This window comes from Phalacrocorax carbo, chromosome 2 (genome assembly GCF_963921805.1).
Source record: "Phalacrocorax carbo chromosome 2, bPhaCar2.1, whole genome shotgun sequence".
NCBI lineage: Eukaryota > Metazoa > Chordata > Aves > Suliformes > Phalacrocoracidae > Phalacrocorax > Phalacrocorax carbo.
The window spans coordinates 50,642,875-50,663,710 of NC_087514.1; the positions used below are offsets into that span (position 1 = coordinate 50,642,875).

A 20,836-nucleotide genomic window follows, 5' to 3' on the forward strand; every position below is an offset into this window, starting at 1 on the left:
GTCCTGTGGCAGCTCTGTGGGTCCCCGGCAGGCTGGGCTGGGCCGGGCATGCCCGGCAACCTTGGGGCGATGGGGTGGTGCTGTCTCCTCCGGGCCCTCCGCCAAGCAGGAGGCTTTCCCAAGGGCGCCTCCGCCAGCGCAGCCCCACCGCTCCTCCCAGGACCAGGTCCCTGTGCAGGAGCCGCAGGCAAGTCGCCACTGGCCCCCACCACCCATTGCCCCCTGCCACCCACCCTGCCCAAACCCTACACTGCTTTGACTCCTACCTGCCAAAGCGCCGCCCAAGGCAGGTGACAGCTATACAGGGTTTAAAGTCCATTCTCGAGCAGAAACCTGTGTTTCTGGGGGAGGAAAAAAAGTCACCAAAAGAGGTAGCGCCCTGCCCCTAATGCCTTGCAAGGGCTGGGCTGCACCTCCCTGTCTTTCTCCCTTGGGGGATACTGCCCCTGGGGTCAGCTTGGCTTCCCCACTCCCAGCCATCGTCAGGAACTCAGCTGCAGCTCAGGACTGCAAAAAATGTAGCCTGTTATAGAAAAAAAAAGCCTGAAAAGGCAGCCATCTCCCACAGGAGGTGGAGGTGTAGGTATACGGAGGTCTGGAAGAGTCGGGTCCCTGAAAAGTTTTCTTAAATTTTGACTTGATTGAGACTACAGAGGGAAAAAAAAAGCCTCCTGACTCACGCTCTTCCCAAGACTGCCCTAGCCCAGGGCATTTTCCCTGCCTTGGGAAGTGTTGCAAAATTTGAGCTTGCCCTGGAGGTATCTCTCACTAATTACTGGATATCCTGGTTTTGTGTAAGGACACAGGCAGAACCTTCCCACAGGTTCTTCTTTACGGCATGGGAAAAAAAAAAACTCGAAACACTGATTTCTGTTTCAGCATCCCCAGCAGACTGCTGTAAAGGGCTGATCACCCACTCGAGGGGAATCTCTGGAGCCATCCTCCCCAGCTCTGGGGCATCACTCACCAACAGTGTCTAAGAAGCGAGGAATTTCAAAGGCGAAAACAAACTTTACTTTTAATATTTGCCCTCTGTACCTGAAGTTTGGGTCACTTGCAAATTTTTTCCCCTGTAATAAAGAAGGCTAGAGCTTTTAAATTAGAAGCAAAGACTCTGAGAGCTCTGTGAGGTGAGGCCTGTTTGAGTTCGCACTGCCCATCAGCCGTGCTGCAAAGGGCTAATGAATGGGCTGGTGAAAGGCAGGGTGCAGAAAATTACAGCCCTAGTCTTGACAAGAGGTAGCGCAACCCTGATTACCATGTTGGCTTGACGCAAGCAGATGCTCACATGGCCTGTAAGCCTCCATCCATGATTTATTCACATCAGTAGAGGAAAACTGCTTCAGCTCTGAGATATTGTATAGCCCATGCAGTATCTATACAGCTTCTGCTTATTCCAGCTTCTCTCTTTCAGCATCAGTCAGGCCACCAACTCCCGTGGACAGCACACGTCCCCCCGTCCCGCATCCGGCAGTGCTTCAGCTCTGTGGCTGGACTGCAGCACCGGGGCTGCAGCTGGCAATAATCCTTTTCGCCACTCCTTCAAAGAGAGGTGAGATGATTACAGAGGGTTTCTCCCAATTTTAGGAAATATGAAGGTGAGAATAAAAACTGCATTGAACAGGAAGCAACAATTTACGGATCCCTTTCCAAATAGAAATTAAGAAGTCTGCTTCATTAAATATATAGCCTGCATACACATACCTACCTACTTTGACGCTTTTTTCTTTTCTAGAAAGGCCCTTTTCTGTCATTTCTATAAATGAGAGCCTCTGCCAGAACGCACATAAACGTTATCACCGGAGCTCCTGGAGAGGGGAGCGAGCTCTGTCTTCGGTCCCCCGAATGCCTTCTCCTTTTCCTAGCCTCCCTTCTTGGGAAGTCCCGCTGATCAGCTCTTCAAGGGAGTCTTTATTCTCTGCCCAATTTTGCACAAAGGTATCAAAGGATTTTAACATATTAAAACTTGCAACCTCTTCAATAATTTGTCTCCTTCCTCCCTCTCTCTTTGTTGCTGGAGGTTCACACCTGGGAGCTGTTATAACTCAGCCCCTACAAGAAGTGGGGTATTTCTTTTAAAAAGTTACTTAGCCATCCTTATACACACAGATTACATGTATATTCACACACAGTTAATTTAAAAAAAATACTACTACTCCTCCCTCCCAGCTTCTAAGGACAGAAATAAGAAACACCTTCAAATAACTGTAAATAATAAACCCCATCATGCTAAACACTTCAAAGTGGAAGTGCAAATATCTCAAGAATCTTGGGGAACTACACATAATTATCTATTAGCTCTCAAGAAAAGATAGAGATGATCTGCCAGAAAATTTTTCATTCCAAATAGAATTAAAAATAATAATCCCACTGATCTGGTAGAGAGAGTAACTGTTTACTGCTAACTGCTGTTCTTCAAGGGAAGCCCGTGGAGCAGAAGCATGACTGCCAAGCTGCTGAGATGAAGACTTTTTTATCTTAGAAGTACCCACGCAGAAGACCCCCGCGCTTTTTCTTCCCCCACCAGGGCACACCCCCAGGTGAAGCAGTCTTTCAGTGACACTACTCAGGGGCAGAGCTCTAGAGAAACACATACTGGCCACCCCCTGAGACCTCAGGGGTCCTGATACCACCCAATGTCCAGCTGAATCATGCAAGATGCAGCTACACCCCTTCCTACTTCAGAGACAGAAAGGCTGAAAAGGAGATATGTGGAAGAGCTCTGGGACTGTGAGATGGGGGTTGGGGAAGAGAATGGATGACCAGCTTTGATGGGGTCTCTGGCAGGAACCTTACCTGGCTCTGAAGAAACAATCCTGCCACAGTAACATCCCTTGGAAGGTGGATGCAGCAGTACCTACTGCTGCAAGGACCTTGTATAAAATCCTTGACTGAAGCAAGACTTAATGGTAGAAGTCTCGGCCACCATGAAACATAAACTTCCTGTGAGAATCTGCTCCCCTGCGTAGAAAGTAGCAGCCTCTGGGCTGAGGTGAGCTGACCTGCACCGCCACCTCCTTCCACTCCAGAATAGCCATCCCACTTTCAAGTCCAGGATGGAGATCCTCCTTCTCCTCCCTTCTGCACAGCAAAAACCCTTCCAAAAGCAAGCTGCCTGGAGGCAACTTGTTAACTGTGAAGCAGGGGATCCTGAGAAGAGGCTAGCTAGCAAAGTTAGCAGCTAACACACCAGAATAGCTACAGAGAGCAGGCAAGGAGTGACCAGCTTATGCCTATAGTAGAAGAGGAAAGAAGAGGTGGTAGGAACAAGGACTGATGTATCTGGAAGGAAAAGACCAGGTTTCTTGCCTATTGCTTCAAAGTGCTACAACGCGAAAAGGGGGTGCTCACCCAGCTTACGAAAGGGCTGCACCAAGTGAAACACTGGCATTGTGGCCTACAGACTGGTAGCCTTTCTACTAGATGAGGGTAGGACAAGCCACTGACAGGTGGCAACAAGTCCAGTGCCAAAAGTGGCAAAACAGAAAGGCCCAGCGTGTTACGTTCTTCAGTCTTGGTACTCAGTTTTGCGCTCATCAAAGGAGCGAAGCCTTCACTGTAGATTGCACTTATCTCCAGAGCTGCAGGCTCCAGCCATGGGATTTTGGGTAGCAACGGCTGAATCCAGCTCTTGGAGGTTGCGTAGACATCACGTGTGCTACGTGCAGAGGGAAGCGTGTGTGTCAGCTGGCCTCAGAAACCCAGCAGCCCTCATTTGAAAAGTTGCTGGCAGCAAGCCCGTTTCATCAAGTCCGATCACTTGGACTGTCTGCCCCTTCAGGACATCCTCATTTGCCTTAGTCTTTCCTTCTTCACCCCAGCAATTACAAATTAAGAGGAAAGCAAAGAACAGAGCAAAGATATGAACCTGGAGGACAGCTGACAGCATTTTTTGCCGAGCAGTGCACTCACATGGCAGGACACAGGTGCCTACAAGAGAGTGGGCCTAGAACAACTTGATGCAAACAGTAGCCTTAAGCTACTCATGTCAAAGTGTCCAAGAGAGTGCAGTGGCTTTGAGGAACCATCTAGCAACGTCTCACAGGCCCCCACTACCTTCCTCATTAAACCTCGAACAAAGCTGCACAAAGCTGCGGGGTGTGTTAGTGCACTCCGGCTAGTCTTTCCCAGGGGGAGAAGGGAAAAGCGGGAGTCAAAGACAGTGCAAAGGGCTGGATTCAGTGGTAGGACTTGAAAACGGCAATAAAGGGGAAAAGCAGCAGCTGAAGGAGAAAGAATACAAGGCCCTTTTTGTCACCACATAACAAAGAAAACTGAGCATACTATGCTTTTAAGATAGCAGTATTCAAGAGCCAACGCAACAGCGTTCCCTCCCCAGCTGTATATATACTGTCAGGGGATAGACTGGCAGGGATAGTCCCCCAGGCAGCTTGGTGCATCAGAAATAGCCACTAAGCTAGCAGGCCATCTGGGCAGCAAGAAGCGACTGGAGTAAGCCTTAGAGCCTCAGAGCATCGGTGGCATAGAGGGCTCTGCTGCTAGGTCCCCAAGCTTGAACACAAGCATGCTGAGAACCAAGGGGTAAGGGAGCAGAATGACAGGGTTTGTCCTTATCACCTTATGACTGGGCTTTTAGTGTTTGTGTAAAGAACAGTCCACCTTCCCACAAATGAGACAAGGAAAAGATGGGAAGCAAAGCCATGGTCATCTCTCCTTTAACTTGTGGTGTGGCTGAGCAAAGCTCAAGTGTCTCCTAAGCACCACTTTAGAGGACACTTGTTCTTCTCGGAAACAAAGCTGAGCTTGAATGAGAGGCAAGTGAGGGAGACAAGCATTTTTAGCTTTTGCACCAAGACCATGTCTGTCCCTGTCTGAAATTAGGCCTAAACACTGGCTGAAAAACCTTTTCGAAAATGTCTGCTACTCCTTACAGGATAATTTTGGTGTCTGTTTTGGTGGGGAGAGGGAAGAGGTGGCACACAAGGTGGAACTACTGGTGAAAAAGACAACTTGCTGTGGCAGCAATGAAAGCGTGCAATCTGCATCATTGGCAGGCCATAAAAACACCTGAATCATCTGTCATAGTTTACATTATTTTCTCCAACATCTTTCATTTCAAGTATCACATTGGTTTAAAGAAGACAAAGAAGCAGGCCGGTATGCAGATGCTCATCTTTGTTCTCCAACCTGCACTTAATTAATTGTGAGTTGCTTTAAAAATAATTGAGGACTATGCTTCCACTGCACATTGCTGAAGTCTGAGACAGTTCTTGTGTAAAAACACACAGCACAGGTGTGAAGTGCTCACCTCTGCCCAGCTGTTAAAAAAATGAAAAAAAAACCAGCCTCTGTGCTGACTGACTGGGGGAGGTCAGGCAAATGAGAAGTTGCTCTTTTTCCCTGCCCACCCCCCCGCTTCAACTAATTCTTCGCTCTGTCCCCTAGTTCTGTTCAAACACCTTAAAATACAGATGTTTATTGTTAATACATCACATGGGGCAACGGTGCCGATTACTGTGATGGGCAGACAGCTGGGGCTCGCTCTCAGAGCCACGGCATCAGTCATGGTGGTGACAGCTTCACACACTGAATTTTTCACATTAGGAAACAAAGTTACCAATTTATTATCTTTAATAAAATAATTGCTTTAATGCAGTATTTAAAATAATTTTAAACATCTGATCAATAAGATACAGTACACAAATATAGAAAATGCTGCACTTTACATAAAAAGTAAAGCTAAGCATTTAATTACACAAAACAATTTTGCCTGATGCCATCAATATCTTGCAAACTATAGTTCAAAGTACTGCTTTTCTTTTATATATATATATGCTATATATACATATATAAATAATTTACAGCATTCATTTGTCTACTACTGTTCCAACACAAAAACCATAACTGATTCAAAACTTTGGTAACTGATTCAAAAATTTGGTAACTACCTGCAGTGGTTCTGACAGTGGAGGGCATTTGAATCATCGCCTCAAGTTTTAAAGTAGCATGCCAAATAACCATAGGAAGCTTGCTCCTTAAAAGAAAAGACGTTTCAGCAGGAAGCCATTCAGTACAGTCAGAGCCTCTCCCACCGGTCGGTCCTGGGAAATAGCCGCGCTACGCAACACCGTGTCACGGCAGGCAAAATGTTTGGAGGCCGGGGAGAAGGGCGACCCGGAGGTTTTTTCTGCCACCACAAGGCAGTCTTTACCAGCAAGCAGAAAATCTTTGAATCTACTCTAGCAGTCTTAATAATCCAGAGTCCTCCTCCTCACTGAATGGAAATGAGGCAACTGCCTAGATACTCTCCGTTCGGGAAGTTTCCCTGTAAAACCACATTAACATATTAAATCAATATTCTAAACAAAGCAGTGAATCCTGTGCTTTGCAAACACTGCTTTTCTCCTTAAGAGAGCCCCCAGCTGCAAAGTTGTAATGCATCAAGTTTGCAGTCAGCACAGGTTGTTTTTGTTCATTTCTTTCTACATCTATGCTCAAGTTCAACGCTATTTTTTGTATCTACAGAAAGACAAACTGTTTCTTCTGTTTACCCCTCCTTTTATAGGCTCTTTCACTCCTTGTATTCAAGTTTAGTAACTCCAATTTTTTCCCGACCATCAAAGTATGCCCTAACTACACTGCCTGATGTACTTCAACCACAAGAATGACCAATTTGTTCACCTTCCCTCAGTCACTTTCTCAGAGGAAAGGGAGAGTGCAGTGGAGGCGAGGCGGGGGTGAGAAAGCACCCCTCATTTCTTTTGCTTGCTACTTTGCTCTCCACAAACAAGCATCCAGTAGTAATTCTAAACCTAGAAAATTTAAGATGCTGCTGAGTCAGATAGGCAATACATTAGCACGTTGACTGACTGATGGTTCGTGATTAAATACAGTTGCCATGCTATGCAGTGCCTTTAAAGTGTTATTTGTTTCCCTAAATAAAGTCGGATTAGAAGAAGGCACTACACGTAGAACAGATGTTGCAGACTCTGGAGTACTGAAGCAAGCGACATACATAAACTAGGGACACATATCAAGCCCTCAGAGCTTGCAAGACAGTTAAATGCAAGCAGGTAGTCAGGTGCTTGTGTGCGCAGCTCAGTGTTTTCACTGGTTTACAGACTGGTTTAAGCTAGGTATTATTAAAAACCCTACAGGAGCTAAGTTAGGTATTTAATAAAAATGTTTATCTGTAAACAAGAGTTATCCTTACAACGGATCATTTTCCAGAAATTGGAATTTCAAGACAGTGCAACAATGCTTCAGTGTTTTCTTTGGCAGTAGACAGCAAGTTGAAATGTAAAATTCAAATCACTTCAGAAGAGCACGGTACAAGGTTAGAGAATGCTTCATCTCCCTCTCTTGTTCCATGCAGAATATCAAGTCCCTGAGACAGATGCGAGTTATTCTTGGACAGAGCAGCTGTTTCGTAAGGCTAAAACCTGATGATCCAGGAGCAATTCCATTGCCTTTCAAATCCTAAATGCAAGAGGGAGAGAGAAAAAAAATATTAGAATTCCTTGTAAATACAAGTTTTTAAACCAAACTGGTTGGATTATACTGCCTACTTGCATAAAACTAGCCTGCTGATGTTCAGCTTTACATGTTGAAAACCAGCAAGGACAAAGAAGTCCTTGCACATTAGACACTTTTAAAAGAGAAAGCAAGCTCTTGCAGTCAAAGCAATGAAAACCCTCCTAGTAAAATAATTCTATCTTTTTAAAAAACTGTATTATTATTATGGTAAGAGAAATAACTGCTGCTTCACAGAAGTCATACTACATAAACTCTTGCACTGAGAAAGGACAAACTAAGTATGAAGGAGGCACTACCACGATTCCTACGCAGAGGCCCAGGTTGTGCAAGGCTCCTACTCACAGCTGCAAACACCCAAGCTCCAGATGTTCACATCTCTTCTTGAAGAAAACCATCACTGTGAGTGGGCTCTGGCCTTGAAACATGGCCAGGAGAAACTCTTACCCTGGCCATTACCTGTGATTTGTCCTTTAAGGGAGCAACAAACACACACAGTTGAAGCACTCCCGCGTTCAGAACACTGTACCCGAGGCCTATCCATCTCAGTCGGCTGCCTCCCTTGGTTATGAAAGCACAATTGGTAGGAGATGATGATGTTTAGTAGTTATACATTCAGGCTACTGGAATGAGCAACCCCCACGCATTCCAAAATGCCCCAAGATTTATTATGAGGGGCGGGGAGGAGGAAGATTACCGTGAGCTGCACAATAGACTGGCTACTTATCTTGGAGCCAATCTATGCTACACAGCCAGTCTCTTATCACTACTGGAGGGTTCTTGGTAATGAATGCAATTTGTACAAATACGAGTGCTCAGTCTCTGTAACTTCAGCAAGGCAATGCCTGCCAGCATCAACACCGCTTGGAGATGGTGTTGCTTGGATGCCGTGTTAACTATATCAATTCTTACCCTAACACTCTCTGCAAGACTTCAGCAAAATGACTTTGCCCACTTTGCTTAGAGAAATCTGGTTAAAACCCCCCATATATTAGAAACAAATACCAGTGCTGGACTACCGATAGCGGTGAATGCTACTGTTGTTAAGGGGGAAGCATTGAAATTTATTTAAAAAAATAAAGAGATTCACCAGAGAGCATGCACTAACCACAGAAAACCCAGGGCATACTGCAGAAATGGAAGCTGTATTTCTTACTAGCAGCATGCAGGGTATTCAGCACCATTTCATTTGCTTTACAGTCGATACTATTAAACACTATGAAATGCCATCATTTGAAACTTTCAGTTTGTTAAATGGCTTGGAACAAATGCCTGCGTGGGGAAGACTGCTGGCCACATCGCACAGAGAGGGCACTGCTGGCCTGGTAAGACACAAAAGGGTCACAGTTCAAGTTTGTCATATGACAACCCTGAAGGATCCAGGGAAAAGATAGCTCTGCAATGCAGCTGCCAGCACGGGTTGAAAAGGAGGTCAATCCAACAGGATGCAGCAGAAGGCCTGAGGCAATGTTATAAATGAAACAAACCCCAAGGGTTTTCAGTAACCCAGCAGCAATGTCCTTTATAATTCAAAGAACTTTATGGAGGTGAAAGTATTTTCTCTCTAAATAGTCATTAGACTAGAAGTCTTACCTTTAAAAAGACACCAAACAAAGCCACCTCAATCCTGTTCACTCCCTCACAAAAAGGAGGCAGGCAGACCACAAATCCCCGAGCCTTTGGAAGCTGTTGGAGCTGCAAGATGCTATGATAGGGTAGAAACACCAAGCTGCCTGCGTTTGAGAGAGTTATGGATTTGTTTATTCTTAAATTCTTACCCATCATGCCCAGTGCAGAGATGTAAGCAATGTTATGCTGTAATATCACATCCAAAGCCAAAGCTTATCCTAGACTCCTGTTTGCTAAGACAGCCAGTTCATATTTCTAAGTTTCATGTAGCATCACACCGGCTTATCAGAACTACGGAGTACAGCTTTTCAGGGGCCAGGGGCTCTTTGACTAGTTACTAAACATATCTAAACCAACAGCTGCTACCACATCCAAGTTAAAAGAAAAGGTACTTCTCTCAAAGTGCATGATAGTTTAAAATTAAAGAAGCCAACATACAGCCTAAGACATTCCAGTCCAGACTGGGACTGTGTTGGGGAACTCAGCCTGAACTAAGTTTATATGGGGATGAGCACGAGCTCCTTTTAGCTACTGTCCCCTACAGCTGCATCTGGGCTTTCACAGTTTTGTTTTGGACTTTGGACCAAGCAGGGGAGGATGATGTACTGCCTGTCTTTTTGTAATAAAACATTTAGAACAGCGAAAACACTCAAAGTTAAGATGCCATCTGCACATCAAAATGAGCCATCATAGGTGCCTCTGTTAATGTCCAAGACCTTATCTAAGAAGTGCCCAACTCTTGTGTTCTCCAGCTGACAAAAGGGATGCTTTATGGGAGGGTCCTCTGCTGCTCAATTCTCAGAGTCTCCTTTGAGCAAGTTCTTCTTGGGCAGCAGGTTAATCTTGTCTGGCTGAGGCAACAGTCAGCAGTCCTCTCCTTTACATCTCATATACCCCTTCCTGCACAGAAGCTCCACTACACTGCTTTTGAGACCTTAATACCCTGGTTAGAACATCAACAGCCCACTCCTTGCTCCCAGGCATCTCTATTACCTTCCTTCCAGTTGGACAGCAACCACTTGCATCTTGCTATTTTGAGGGATTCTTCTCTGCAAGTCTTCAGCCTACCCCTAAGACAGCTTTGCAAGCCTCTTATGAGGGGAAGTGTAAAATGCTGCTTTTCAGCCAGGCCACACAAGTGCAAAAGTAAGTGAATATAAAATACATCCCTGTAGAACTAATTCTAGCAAAGGGTACTACAACCAGCCTGCACCTCCCCTTCTGCAACGTCTAATTATCAGTGCCTTAACTAGCAACTTTTTTTTGTTTTTAATTGGCAATACTCCTTTTCTCCACAGAGGAGGCTGGAAGACATCAGCTGTATCCTGAAGTTCCTACCTTGTGGACACTCAGCACCCTGCCTTCCTTCCACAAGAGAAACAACACAGAGATGTAACGCAGGAGGAGTAACTACCAGCATCGATACTACCAGTTAACCTGGGAATTAACAAGCTGGGTAGCAACAGCTGACAGACCCTGTTCATAAGCTAGTTAATGTACTGTGGCAATGTGGCTCTGCGCCACTGGAAACTACTCTTCACCACAACCAGCTGGGTTAAAACCAGCCCTAGGAGGCCACAACAGCTGCAGTCCTGCTTTTGGCCTATCCTCAGAATCAAGTCAAATCAGCAACTTTGTCAAAGCCACATGTTGTCCCCCTTTCTTGATCCTCAGAGCCTTTTATATACACCTGACAGAGATCAGTTACTCACTGATCTTGGCAGCAGAAGACCTTGTGGAGCTCCCATGGTAGTCCCATGCCTGTTGTGCGGCTAGTTTTGCTGAGAGGTTGCTCCTGAACCCTCCTTTTAAGATCTCTAGAGCTCTCTCTAGTGGCTGGACCGAGAATTAAATACCAATTCTCTGAAAAAACAAGAGTGAAGCTGATACAGAGCTAAGGCTCTTCCTTTACCTGAGCTACCGTCACCAGTTTATTCCTAGTCTCCAAGGTCTCTGGAGCATGTAATCTACAAGATCTGGATCACTGACAGGGATATGAAAGTTGCTCAAAGCTAGTCTACGGGCCCTGATACAAAGCTCAGAGGAGTCAGCAGACAGCTTCCTTCCCGCCAAGGCCAGGTCAGGCTCTGTGAGCTGTTCCTGGCAGCGTATGCTCTCCCTTCTCAAATTCAATGGCTTCAAACCAATCACATTTGAAATTTTAAACTCTTATGAGAGGGGCACTTTAAGACAGCAAAGCATTCTGTCAAATGTTAAAAAGTCAAGCCAAGATTTCTCATTTTGGTTTTTGGTGTGGCATAAACACAATCCCAGTCTCAGAGCCATGATCCCAAGAGATCAAACTGTCATTGCAGCCCTGCTGCGCATTATAAAAATACCACCAGTAGACGGAAGCAAAGTCACAAGACTGTTTTCAATGACATCTCCAAACACTGAATAATTACAGTTGCGTGCAGCACAGACATTGCTGGAAGTTCCTAAAAGCATCTAGTGAATCGGAGCAAACACACCCAGGCTCAGTCCCCATCTCTGTCACCTGTGGTCACACTGAGGCCTGTGATACCTGGTGCACCCCGTACATTAGTTTCCCAGCTGTAAAACACAGAACATATTCCTGACTCACAGGAGGAATAAATGGTTTAAAAGCTATTAATGGACTGTGGAGTGCTCATACACTTTCCTGGGTCTCCCCCAGCAGCAAGGAAGAAGAGTCCCTGTCAGAATTCTGTCAGAATTGTGGAAATTTTGCTTGTATGAATAAGTGTATAATTTAGGCCAGAAAAAATGAAGTGAAAGAAACTGATATTATTACTTTGGTGACAAGCCAGCCTACTGATGCTGGCTATTCTAATAAGCCTCAGTCTGCTTGAAGTACTCCCACAACTCACAATACTAAAATACTACATTACTCAGTATTTATATAAATATGATTTTTTTTTTAAAATAAAGTTGGTGGCATTAGGTTTTTCTTTAATTTTTTTTTTTTTTAAACCTTATAGACCATTAGGGTAGATCAAGCCAATGTCTGAAAGGTTTAGATCTCTATTTCCAGGCAACTTCTCATGCAGCTGAAAACAAACATGTATATTTATGATGTTATCTGTAGCCTACAAAGAAGCCTCACGAAGCTGTCAGATCTATATAATAGAGAACGCTACTCAACTATGTATTTTTCCTCAGATTTCATTGCAACATTCCTACAAGTCCTTTCAAATGTAGGCAACAACATGTTTTACATATTGAAACAAATTACTGCGTATGTAATGTCAGTTTATTCACTATTATGCCCGAGATTCATGTACGCATGTCACTTCGTATGGCTACATCAGATGCTTAATCTGTACCTGGAGGTAATGAATACTATACAAATATATCATGTTAGTTAATAGACAATTATTAAGCTGAAATTTTCTGGCTCTTTGCCACATCATTTTAAGCAATGTATTGTCAACTAAATTATAAATCTCTTGACCCTTCACATGTCATCAACATTTGTGCATTACCAATATGCTCAGCCTAAAGCTACAATGCAATTAGTCATTTAAATTGCAGATATCTTTCACACATAAGAAGAATTAAGTTCATCTCTAGCACAGAGAAGGCATGATGTGGGCCAACACACTGTACTTCTGAAGTGTGTGAATGGCAGTCAAGAATATTTTTGCCTATTTATATGGGAAAAAATTCACATCAAGTGTATGGCCTAGAATGACAGCAGCCAGGAAACTCAGCGCTGAAATTGAAACTCTCCAGCTGACAGGGCTGTGCCTGGATCTTGCAGCATATAAGAAAGACGTCGGAGCCATATTTTGCAGTAACACTTTTAGCTCCCCTCTTCCCCAAAGGTATGACCATGCTGTCAATTGTCCGATAGCTTGAATAAGAACCAGAAACTGAAATCAAGAGTCTGCATATGCTAAGCATACACGAAGCAGAAAAAAAGAAAACCCCTGCTGTATCACTTCAGACCAATGGGCTGGGGGAAGGGGTGGTAGAGACAAAAGAGACACAGAAAAAGAGAGGGAAACCCCTCAAGTGTAGATACAGATTTTGTAGCCTGGCTCTGAACACCTACTGATATGCAAGTAGTCTAGGTCCAATTTAAAATGATTGCTTTTAAATTAATTTTCTACAGCTTTTAAGAAAGCACTTTAGCTGACTATCCCATACCAATGCCAAGCACCTGCCAGCAGCCTCTCTGCACCCCATGGATATACAGGGAGCAGCAAACCCATCGTCATTCACCACAGAGCCAACTTCTACGTTTAATTCACATTTACAGAGTCACATCCTTAGCACCAATACTGAAATTGATGAATTATGCTAGCATGTCCTCTCATCAGAAGAGCTTATTACCAAAAAGGCAGCAATAATTTCTACAGCTACTGCTTATAAGAGTGTAAAGCCACATACCCTTTAACTACCACGCATCCCTCCTGCAAATGCTAAAAAAAACCCCGAAATTATTTGATTGCCACACAGTGGAAAAAACCCACTTCTCTTCCCCAGTCATTTGAAAGAGTTGGGGTTTTCTTTCATTTTGCAGAAAAGAACTTGTTGATCAAATGCTTAGTTCTTCCTAGGTCAGCCTAAAAGCTTAAACAAGCGCATTTCCAAAGCTTAAACAAGCACAATATATAGAATATGTTTGATCAACATGCATACCAGCAACCTAGGCTGTAAAGCAAGGACGGGTAAGTTTAAGTTCTGCTAACAATGACCAGATGTGGCAGAGGCCTAGCCCTAGAAGAGAAGACAACAAGCTTGTTTCCTCCACCCACAATCAATACTAAAAATGGAACAATGACCAGTGTAGAAAACAAGACATTTCTCCCATTTCTTATTGCCAAACTTCTTCCCAGAAGAAGAATACAAGTTTATTTGTGGACTGCTGTATTAGAAGATGTGCATCACCCTGCAAGAAGCACATTATTTTATGCATGTTGGCCAGACCTAGGAGTTTGAGAGAAAGTAAGTACTTGAATGGCTCTGCACTGACCCCTGGATATCAGCTGCATCATTTACTTCTGTAGCAGCTACTTGGCATAGCCTAAGTTTCCACAGCAGAGCTAGACTACAGGTGCCAAGACAAGACCCATACTCAGTAACACAGCAGCCAGTCTTGGCAGTGGACACAACAGCCACAAGCAGCATCTGGAGGGAGGCAAGTGAAGGACATACCACCAACACCAATTCTGGGCAAGACAGACTGCATCACTTCCAGGTAGTGAACAGGTTTAATTGAGCCAGAAAATGGATGATAAGCCAGCAGTCCGTGTCCCCCCCCCCAAATTACACAGAAATGCAGGCATCCAACTAAGTCTTCCTGTATAAAGCAGAAGAATGGTCCCATCAGAGTCTTCAGAAGCTGACCATAGAAGTAACAGCCACTCTCCTAACTCTACTTTCAAAAACATATGTAGACTTTTTTCCTCCCTACTGCATGATACCACACAAAAATACTGCTCTTAGTTCAAGGCTAAAGATGGCCTTGGATCTGGGTCACCTCTGGACAGAAGGAAAGAAAGTTTAAGGGCTCAGAACTGCAGCCTGTTTCCTCACAGGAAAAAAAAAAAGCTTTAAATATCTGTGAGGGTTTTCAAACTTCTAAGACTCCAGTTGCAGTGACAATGAGACAAAGCTGTTTCCAAAATAGCTTTGTCATCAGAAAAGCAGTAAGACTTAATCCAAAATAATTCTTGACTATTTCTCAGCATTGAAAACATTATGGGGAATGTTACGAACTAACAAAAACTATGAAATGGAATACAGAGTTGGGAAAATAAGTCTGTGGCTTCAAGTTTACTTTTTTGTGATTTGTTTTAGAAGTGTTCTCCCTTCTCAGGATGAGTTATTTTTTCAATTCTTCCCACCCTTTAATTCATTACTGTTCACCACATGTCCCCAAAATGGGGGAGGAGAAGAGGTGGGTAACAAATACGAAAACCCGAAAACACATATGAATCAAATCCAAAGGCCTCTCCCTCTCATTGTATCCAAAAGTGTCCAGAGGGACCAGAATGAGAGAGATGAAGATATTACCACCTCTAGAATACAAGTAGCTCCAATTAACACATTTTCACAATAGAGGGATTTTCTTACCAGGGCTTTCTCAAATTACTTGTTCTGAACAATACCATTCAAATGTTAAGTTGCAGTGAAAAGAACATGCAAAACTTCCAAAACCAGTGTTTCCAGCTAGAAGGGGAAAAGAATTCCCATTATACTGATGTCTTTTTTTTTCCTTAATTAGGCCTAGAGCATGAGCCTTACATTTTCATTCCATGATCATCACGGATCTGCCTCTATTGCTATTTCAAGTAATAATCATGGCAAGATATAGTTTACCCTTTTATTATTGTTTTTAGGTCCAAATCAGTTGATAAACACTCCTCTGGGCAAAAACCTCTTTCTTTTACTTGTTACCCGCCACACTATGAGGTGATGTGGCTGCTGGTATGCAGGCTTCTAGCTGTAAAGCACATGCTCGTGTCACCACATGTTCTAGTTCCCAGATTAAAACCACCCATAATAGGTCTCCTGAAAAGACCAAGTAAAGAAAGCAGAATTTCAGAGAACAAGATAGGATGAATGTGCAGGAACCAGGCATCCAACTATCCTAAGAAAAAGACTTTCTGGAAGAGGTGCAAAGCCAGATGGCAGAGTGTGGAGAAACAGATATCTAGGGCTGAAGAACCATCCTGGTTTAAACACAGATGCTCATTTGTTGAGAAAGCAAACGTGGTATGCTAACAAAATGCTGTTCTTAGCCCTTCACACTTACTGTTACTGCAACAGAAGGTAGCAGATCCACACCAACCCAGTCTCTTGAGCTGCATTCTTCCAGTACCCATTACATTTTGGTACTGAATAAAGAAAGGCAAATATGTAACAAATTTGCTTACAGAGTTTCACTATTTAAATACATACTGTAACTGATTATTTCTTCCATGTCTGCCCAAATACCTCAGGGCTTCAGTTACATCAATAATGACTTGAAACAATTCCTTTCTTTTAATTATTGCAGTAGGCAATGATAAAAAGAAGCTGAAGAGAGTCAGCTTCGCTCTGACACAGATTTAAGAGATACAAAACATTATACAAAGAACACTATCCAAGGAAAGTTGCAGTCAGTTAAATAACGCAGTTAGCATCAGTGATTTCACTTAATACTGTCATAGGATCATTCATATTCAGGAATAGCTTCTTCCATCACACCTGTCTACCAAGATATTAGGCTTTAAAGAAAAAAAGAAAAAAGGTCACAGGAGTATTATGCACAGATTTACTCCTTGCCAGTGCATAGTCAGGAGGTTCTGGCATTTAAGATTACTTGAGAGTAAAACTGTCTGTATTTGCAATTTGAAATGAGAAAGTACATCCTGCCTGTTTAAATTGTTCTCAGACAGGTTGCCCGAAAAGATGATTTTGAAGATGCCCAAATGTGCATCAGCCTAAGGCCATATTGTACTTGCTTTCAGTTTCAAAGACCTCCTTTCATCTCTGAAGAATGGAATGTTGTTTACTGCTCAGAATGTTTTGCCATGTTATCATGAATGTATTACAAATGTTCTGCTTCTTGAGAGAGTGTTTGTCAAAACCATTCTTTATTCTACATGAGAAGTCTTCAGCCTTTTATAAATTCTGCTCAGATATATTGGGACACTTAAACGTTTAAGTCTAAACATCCTTCTCAAGTTTGCTATCCTGCATAATTTCACAAAAAAGAGAAAAGGTCTGCAGAGAATTGCTTTCTGGTAGCATGAAGCCTAAGTACTAGGCACTGGGATACAAGATTGCATGCGAGAAACAAAAGTAGTTTCAGTGGCAGAATTACTTTCACTTACTGCCCTTACAACTCAGTTTAGTAAGGCAACGTATATGAGAAGCATCTTAAAACACAGCAGTTGAATTTGTGACAATGAAATACTGCCGAGGTTTATCGTCAGTTTTAGGCACCTTATGTCCATGTTCTTTTAAACTGGCAATGTAAACAATGGATCACCAACTTTCAATAATAGCAACACTTATCTGTCTCACTTTGGCACAATCTCGTGAAGCTTTTAATAAAGCAGACACACCGCAGATGATGAGAAAGAACTGAAAAGTACCTAACAGGCAGACTTTTTAAATATTCAGAAACAAATCTGGCAATAATTACAGAAAACCACTACGAAGAACAGGAATAGTTACTCGATAGAAGCTTGGGGGAAGAGGAGAAGAGGATGGGCAAAACTGTTCTTGTGCTAGACTTATTTTTTCAAGTTTTCCCAGCGGTATTATAAAAAAAATAACTATACCTTCAGCCTCATAGGAAACAGCAATAAAAAACTTCAAAGAAGTGAAGAATAGCTGCTCAAAAGCTGGGAACGCTGCTTTCTGCAGCTTGTTTAGATATAGATTCCTTCAGTTCACTTGCAGTAAACGGGGCATTCAAGGAGCTAATTGTGTCTCCGTGTCAGAAGGAAAAAAAAAAAAAATCTATCAGAGAAACAAGTCTACATCACCTCCTTAGAGAGGTCTCTTGTCACAGTCCAGATACCCCTCTCTGTTACACTGCAAATAATTGACCTTTATACAAGGTCATTCCAGGCTCCAGTATGCAAAAACACAGGAGTATTTTCAACACTAGCATCTATTTAAACTTCCTAGGCCACAGGAATGAAAAAGATTAAAGGTTTGTCAGAAAGGACAACTTATCACCACTTCTCCCACACAAGAGTTACTTTCCAGGCTTCTGTCCACTGTGCTTGGGTCACAAGCCAACCAGCCATTCACTTGAGCAACGTTGAGGCTTCATGAGAAAGAGGGGCAAAACTGGCCACAACACTTGAATGACAGCCCGCAACACATTTCTCCCATCTCCAGCCAAGATGATGATCTCTAACAGAAGTAGGCTGTCAGTCTCCTTGGAAAGGGCTTCTGCAGCCCCATAAGCTTCCCAGGTCCCAGAAACAGTTAATCTCCAGCACAACATTAAGAGATTTGTTCAGACCAAGATTTGTTAAAAGCACCTTCAAGGCACTTTTGAAATGCAGCATAAGTCAGAAAAGGTGATCTGGCTCATTGCAGGAACTGAGTGGTCTCGTTTTATTTATTTACTGATTGATGGCTTTTTGGGGGGGGACCCAGCCAAGGCAAACTCACAGTATATTTGAAAAGAGTCTCTATACGTTGTGCACAGAAAAGAATCCACAGGCAAATGTCAAAGCAAAAGCCATTTCAAGAGCCATCCAAAACAGCCATGGTGAGTTCAACTGAGAGGCCATGACAACTAGCTGCTGTGGAAGACCACCACAGCTTTGTGACCCTCCACTGCAGATGGAAGTTTCTCTGAGCCATCATTTCATTCAGTACGTCACTCGCAGTGCTCTTACCCACACTTCTTCCTACAACACACAATTAAACATCCCCATCAAATTTACCAGAAACAATTCTTTCAAGTACCTAACACATGGACTCATTTTCTTGTAGTATGGAACCAGCCATTTCGTGTAAGAAAATTCTCACTGCTTCCTAGAGGGAAGGATAAAAAAATAATTCAGTATGAAGGTACGACAACATGCAAGTCATCTCCGTACCTCTAACCCAGATCCAACGTTTGATGAATCCAATGGTCTTTTCTTCCTTGGTCCAATGGCTGCCAAAGCTGTGAGGTTAGCTTCTCTTTGTTGCATTTGTGCTAACTCCAATTGCTGCATCTAATTTAAAAAAGAAAACATCTACATTAAATATATTATACAATATCCTAAAGGTCTCCTTCATTTTGTGGCAGCTTCAGACAGCTCTGCAGTCCCTACTGAAACAATGTATTTCACAATATCTTTTCCTGACTTTCTGGACACTTTTGACAGATTCCAGTACTCAGTCATGCTTAGAGCCCTGAAACGCTAATGGCCCTAGAGATAGCACCGTGTAAGTAACAGCATATGGGGACTGCACTGTGGTACCATTGCAGCCTTAACTGAGCCTTGCTGCTCGTTCCTTAGCTCATAAGCCTTGCCATTTCTGATTAACAGAAAATAATTGATCAGAACTGGTTTATGAAGCTGGATTAGTGTATTAAGAGTTGAAGTTGCCATGTTCTGTGAACCGGGCATATTCTTAATTCAAAATCTCAATTTATGACTGCACTGCAGACACTCAATTTCTTCACACTGTATTACCTGAACCCAGCACTCAATATTGCCATTCTGAAACACCCTATTATCCAGCTGAACAGCACAACTGCCAGTTCACTGATATTCTTTCTTTTCCCAGTACATATTTCAACTTCAGGCACATCTGAAGCAAGAGATACACTACGTATATTTTTTTTCACTCTTCTCCAAAAACCATTCAACTCAAAAAATCCTTAGAAACAACCTCCACCTGGGTTAGGTAAACTTAGGATGGGAGAGAAACACATAGTCAAGAGGATTTAAGAAAAAAGTTTTATCTCTGCATTTCAGAGTACTTACTACTTCATTCTATCCGACAACTGTAGACACCAGCTGCTCTGGAGCGCAAGCCAGTCAAGTCTGCTAATAGACTTACTTGCTTGGACCAACCACCTTGCTAATGCAACCACACTGCTTTCAGGTCCACCAGCTGAAGGGAGTGCACTTCTCACTCACTCTCTGTAGAGAAGGAAGCTTTTCTATTTACTCAGGTTGAGTTCGTCCTAAAGGACAAACCTCTAGGTTTGATGTTAATCCTTAAATGGTCTGACATGCAACTAAAACAGGTCCTTAGCCTATGTTCTCCCCAATTCCAGGATTTACAAAATCTGTTTGAATGGGTATTCTCCACATTCATGCATGTCCATGTCTTTAAACAAAAAACAGACTTATCATGGTGGCAAAGCATCCAACTCTCCTTCCTTCCCTCAACCCCGCAAATCAAAAATTTTTTTAAAAACCAACTAATTGGAATTCCTCATTCAGTCAGTACAGATATCTTGCTTACTAAGCTTGCAATATACTATTGTTTTGCTTGCTTTTTAGCTCTGAGATCCCACTTGGAGAAGAGAAATTCAGCTAGTAAGAACTGAGCTTTTAGCACTTACACAGCATTACTCCCCCACTTGATCCTACTTAAATAATTCACAACAACAAAAAATACCATGGGGTTTGGAAGCAGGGGGGATGGGCAGCTTTTTTTGTTGTTGAGAGTTTGGGTTTTTGGTTGATGGGATTTTTTTGTTTGTTTGTTTTGGGCTTTGTTTTTTTTTTGGGGGGGGGGGGGGGTGGGGAAGTATTATTTAACTTCAGATAAGTAGACTCATTCTTACTTTAGTGATACTGGCAGTTTCACATCAAGTAGTGCAACTTTTTAAAGAAAAGTGGTATTTGAGTGCAAGCTTCCTAAAAGGACATCCTGCCCTGTAAGACTCAAACTAAACACATGCTCCAGATTTTTCAACAGAAATCAGGGAATGCAAGTTTTGACATCTGCATCTTGAGAGTAGTTGGGGTTCTTTATTTTCTTTTGTTTTTTCTTTGTAGATGAGACAAATGATTCAGTTATGAAAACAACACCATTTGCAAGTCAGCTTTGATCACACTATGTAGGCTTTTCCTTATAGAAATGTAGTATTTCTTCAACGCTAGATACCGTCATTGACTTACCACACACACAATTCTTGCTTTTGTGTGCAGTATAAACATTTATAACCGTACTTACCAGAATTACTTTAGGTCTGAATGTTTTTTTTTGTCTGTTTATCTTTTTCATAGTATTGCTTTCAAGAATATTTTAGAGACTATAAGGT

General features: G+C 42.8%; 1 protein-coding gene across 2 annotated transcripts in view; it reads right to left on the reverse strand.

Annotated features, from left to right (window-relative positions):
- Positions 1 to 5,574: 5,574 nt before the first annotated feature.
- TAF4B (TATA-box binding protein associated factor 4b) overlaps positions 5,575 to 20,836 on the reverse strand; it is a 75,707-nt gene continuing 60,445 nt past the window's right edge. For both annotated transcript variants that reach the window (XM_064442830.1, XM_064442829.1), the window contains exons 14-15: positions 18,666 to 18,785; positions 5,575 to 7,440 (exon numbers count right to left, since the gene is read on the reverse strand). In XM_064442830.1, coding sequence (XP_064298900.1) covers positions 7,273 to 7,440; positions 18,666 to 18,785 — 288 coding nt within the window. In that variant the 3' untranslated portion in view covers positions 5,575 to 7,272. The remainder of the gene's footprint in view (positions 7,441 to 18,665; positions 18,786 to 20,836) is intronic.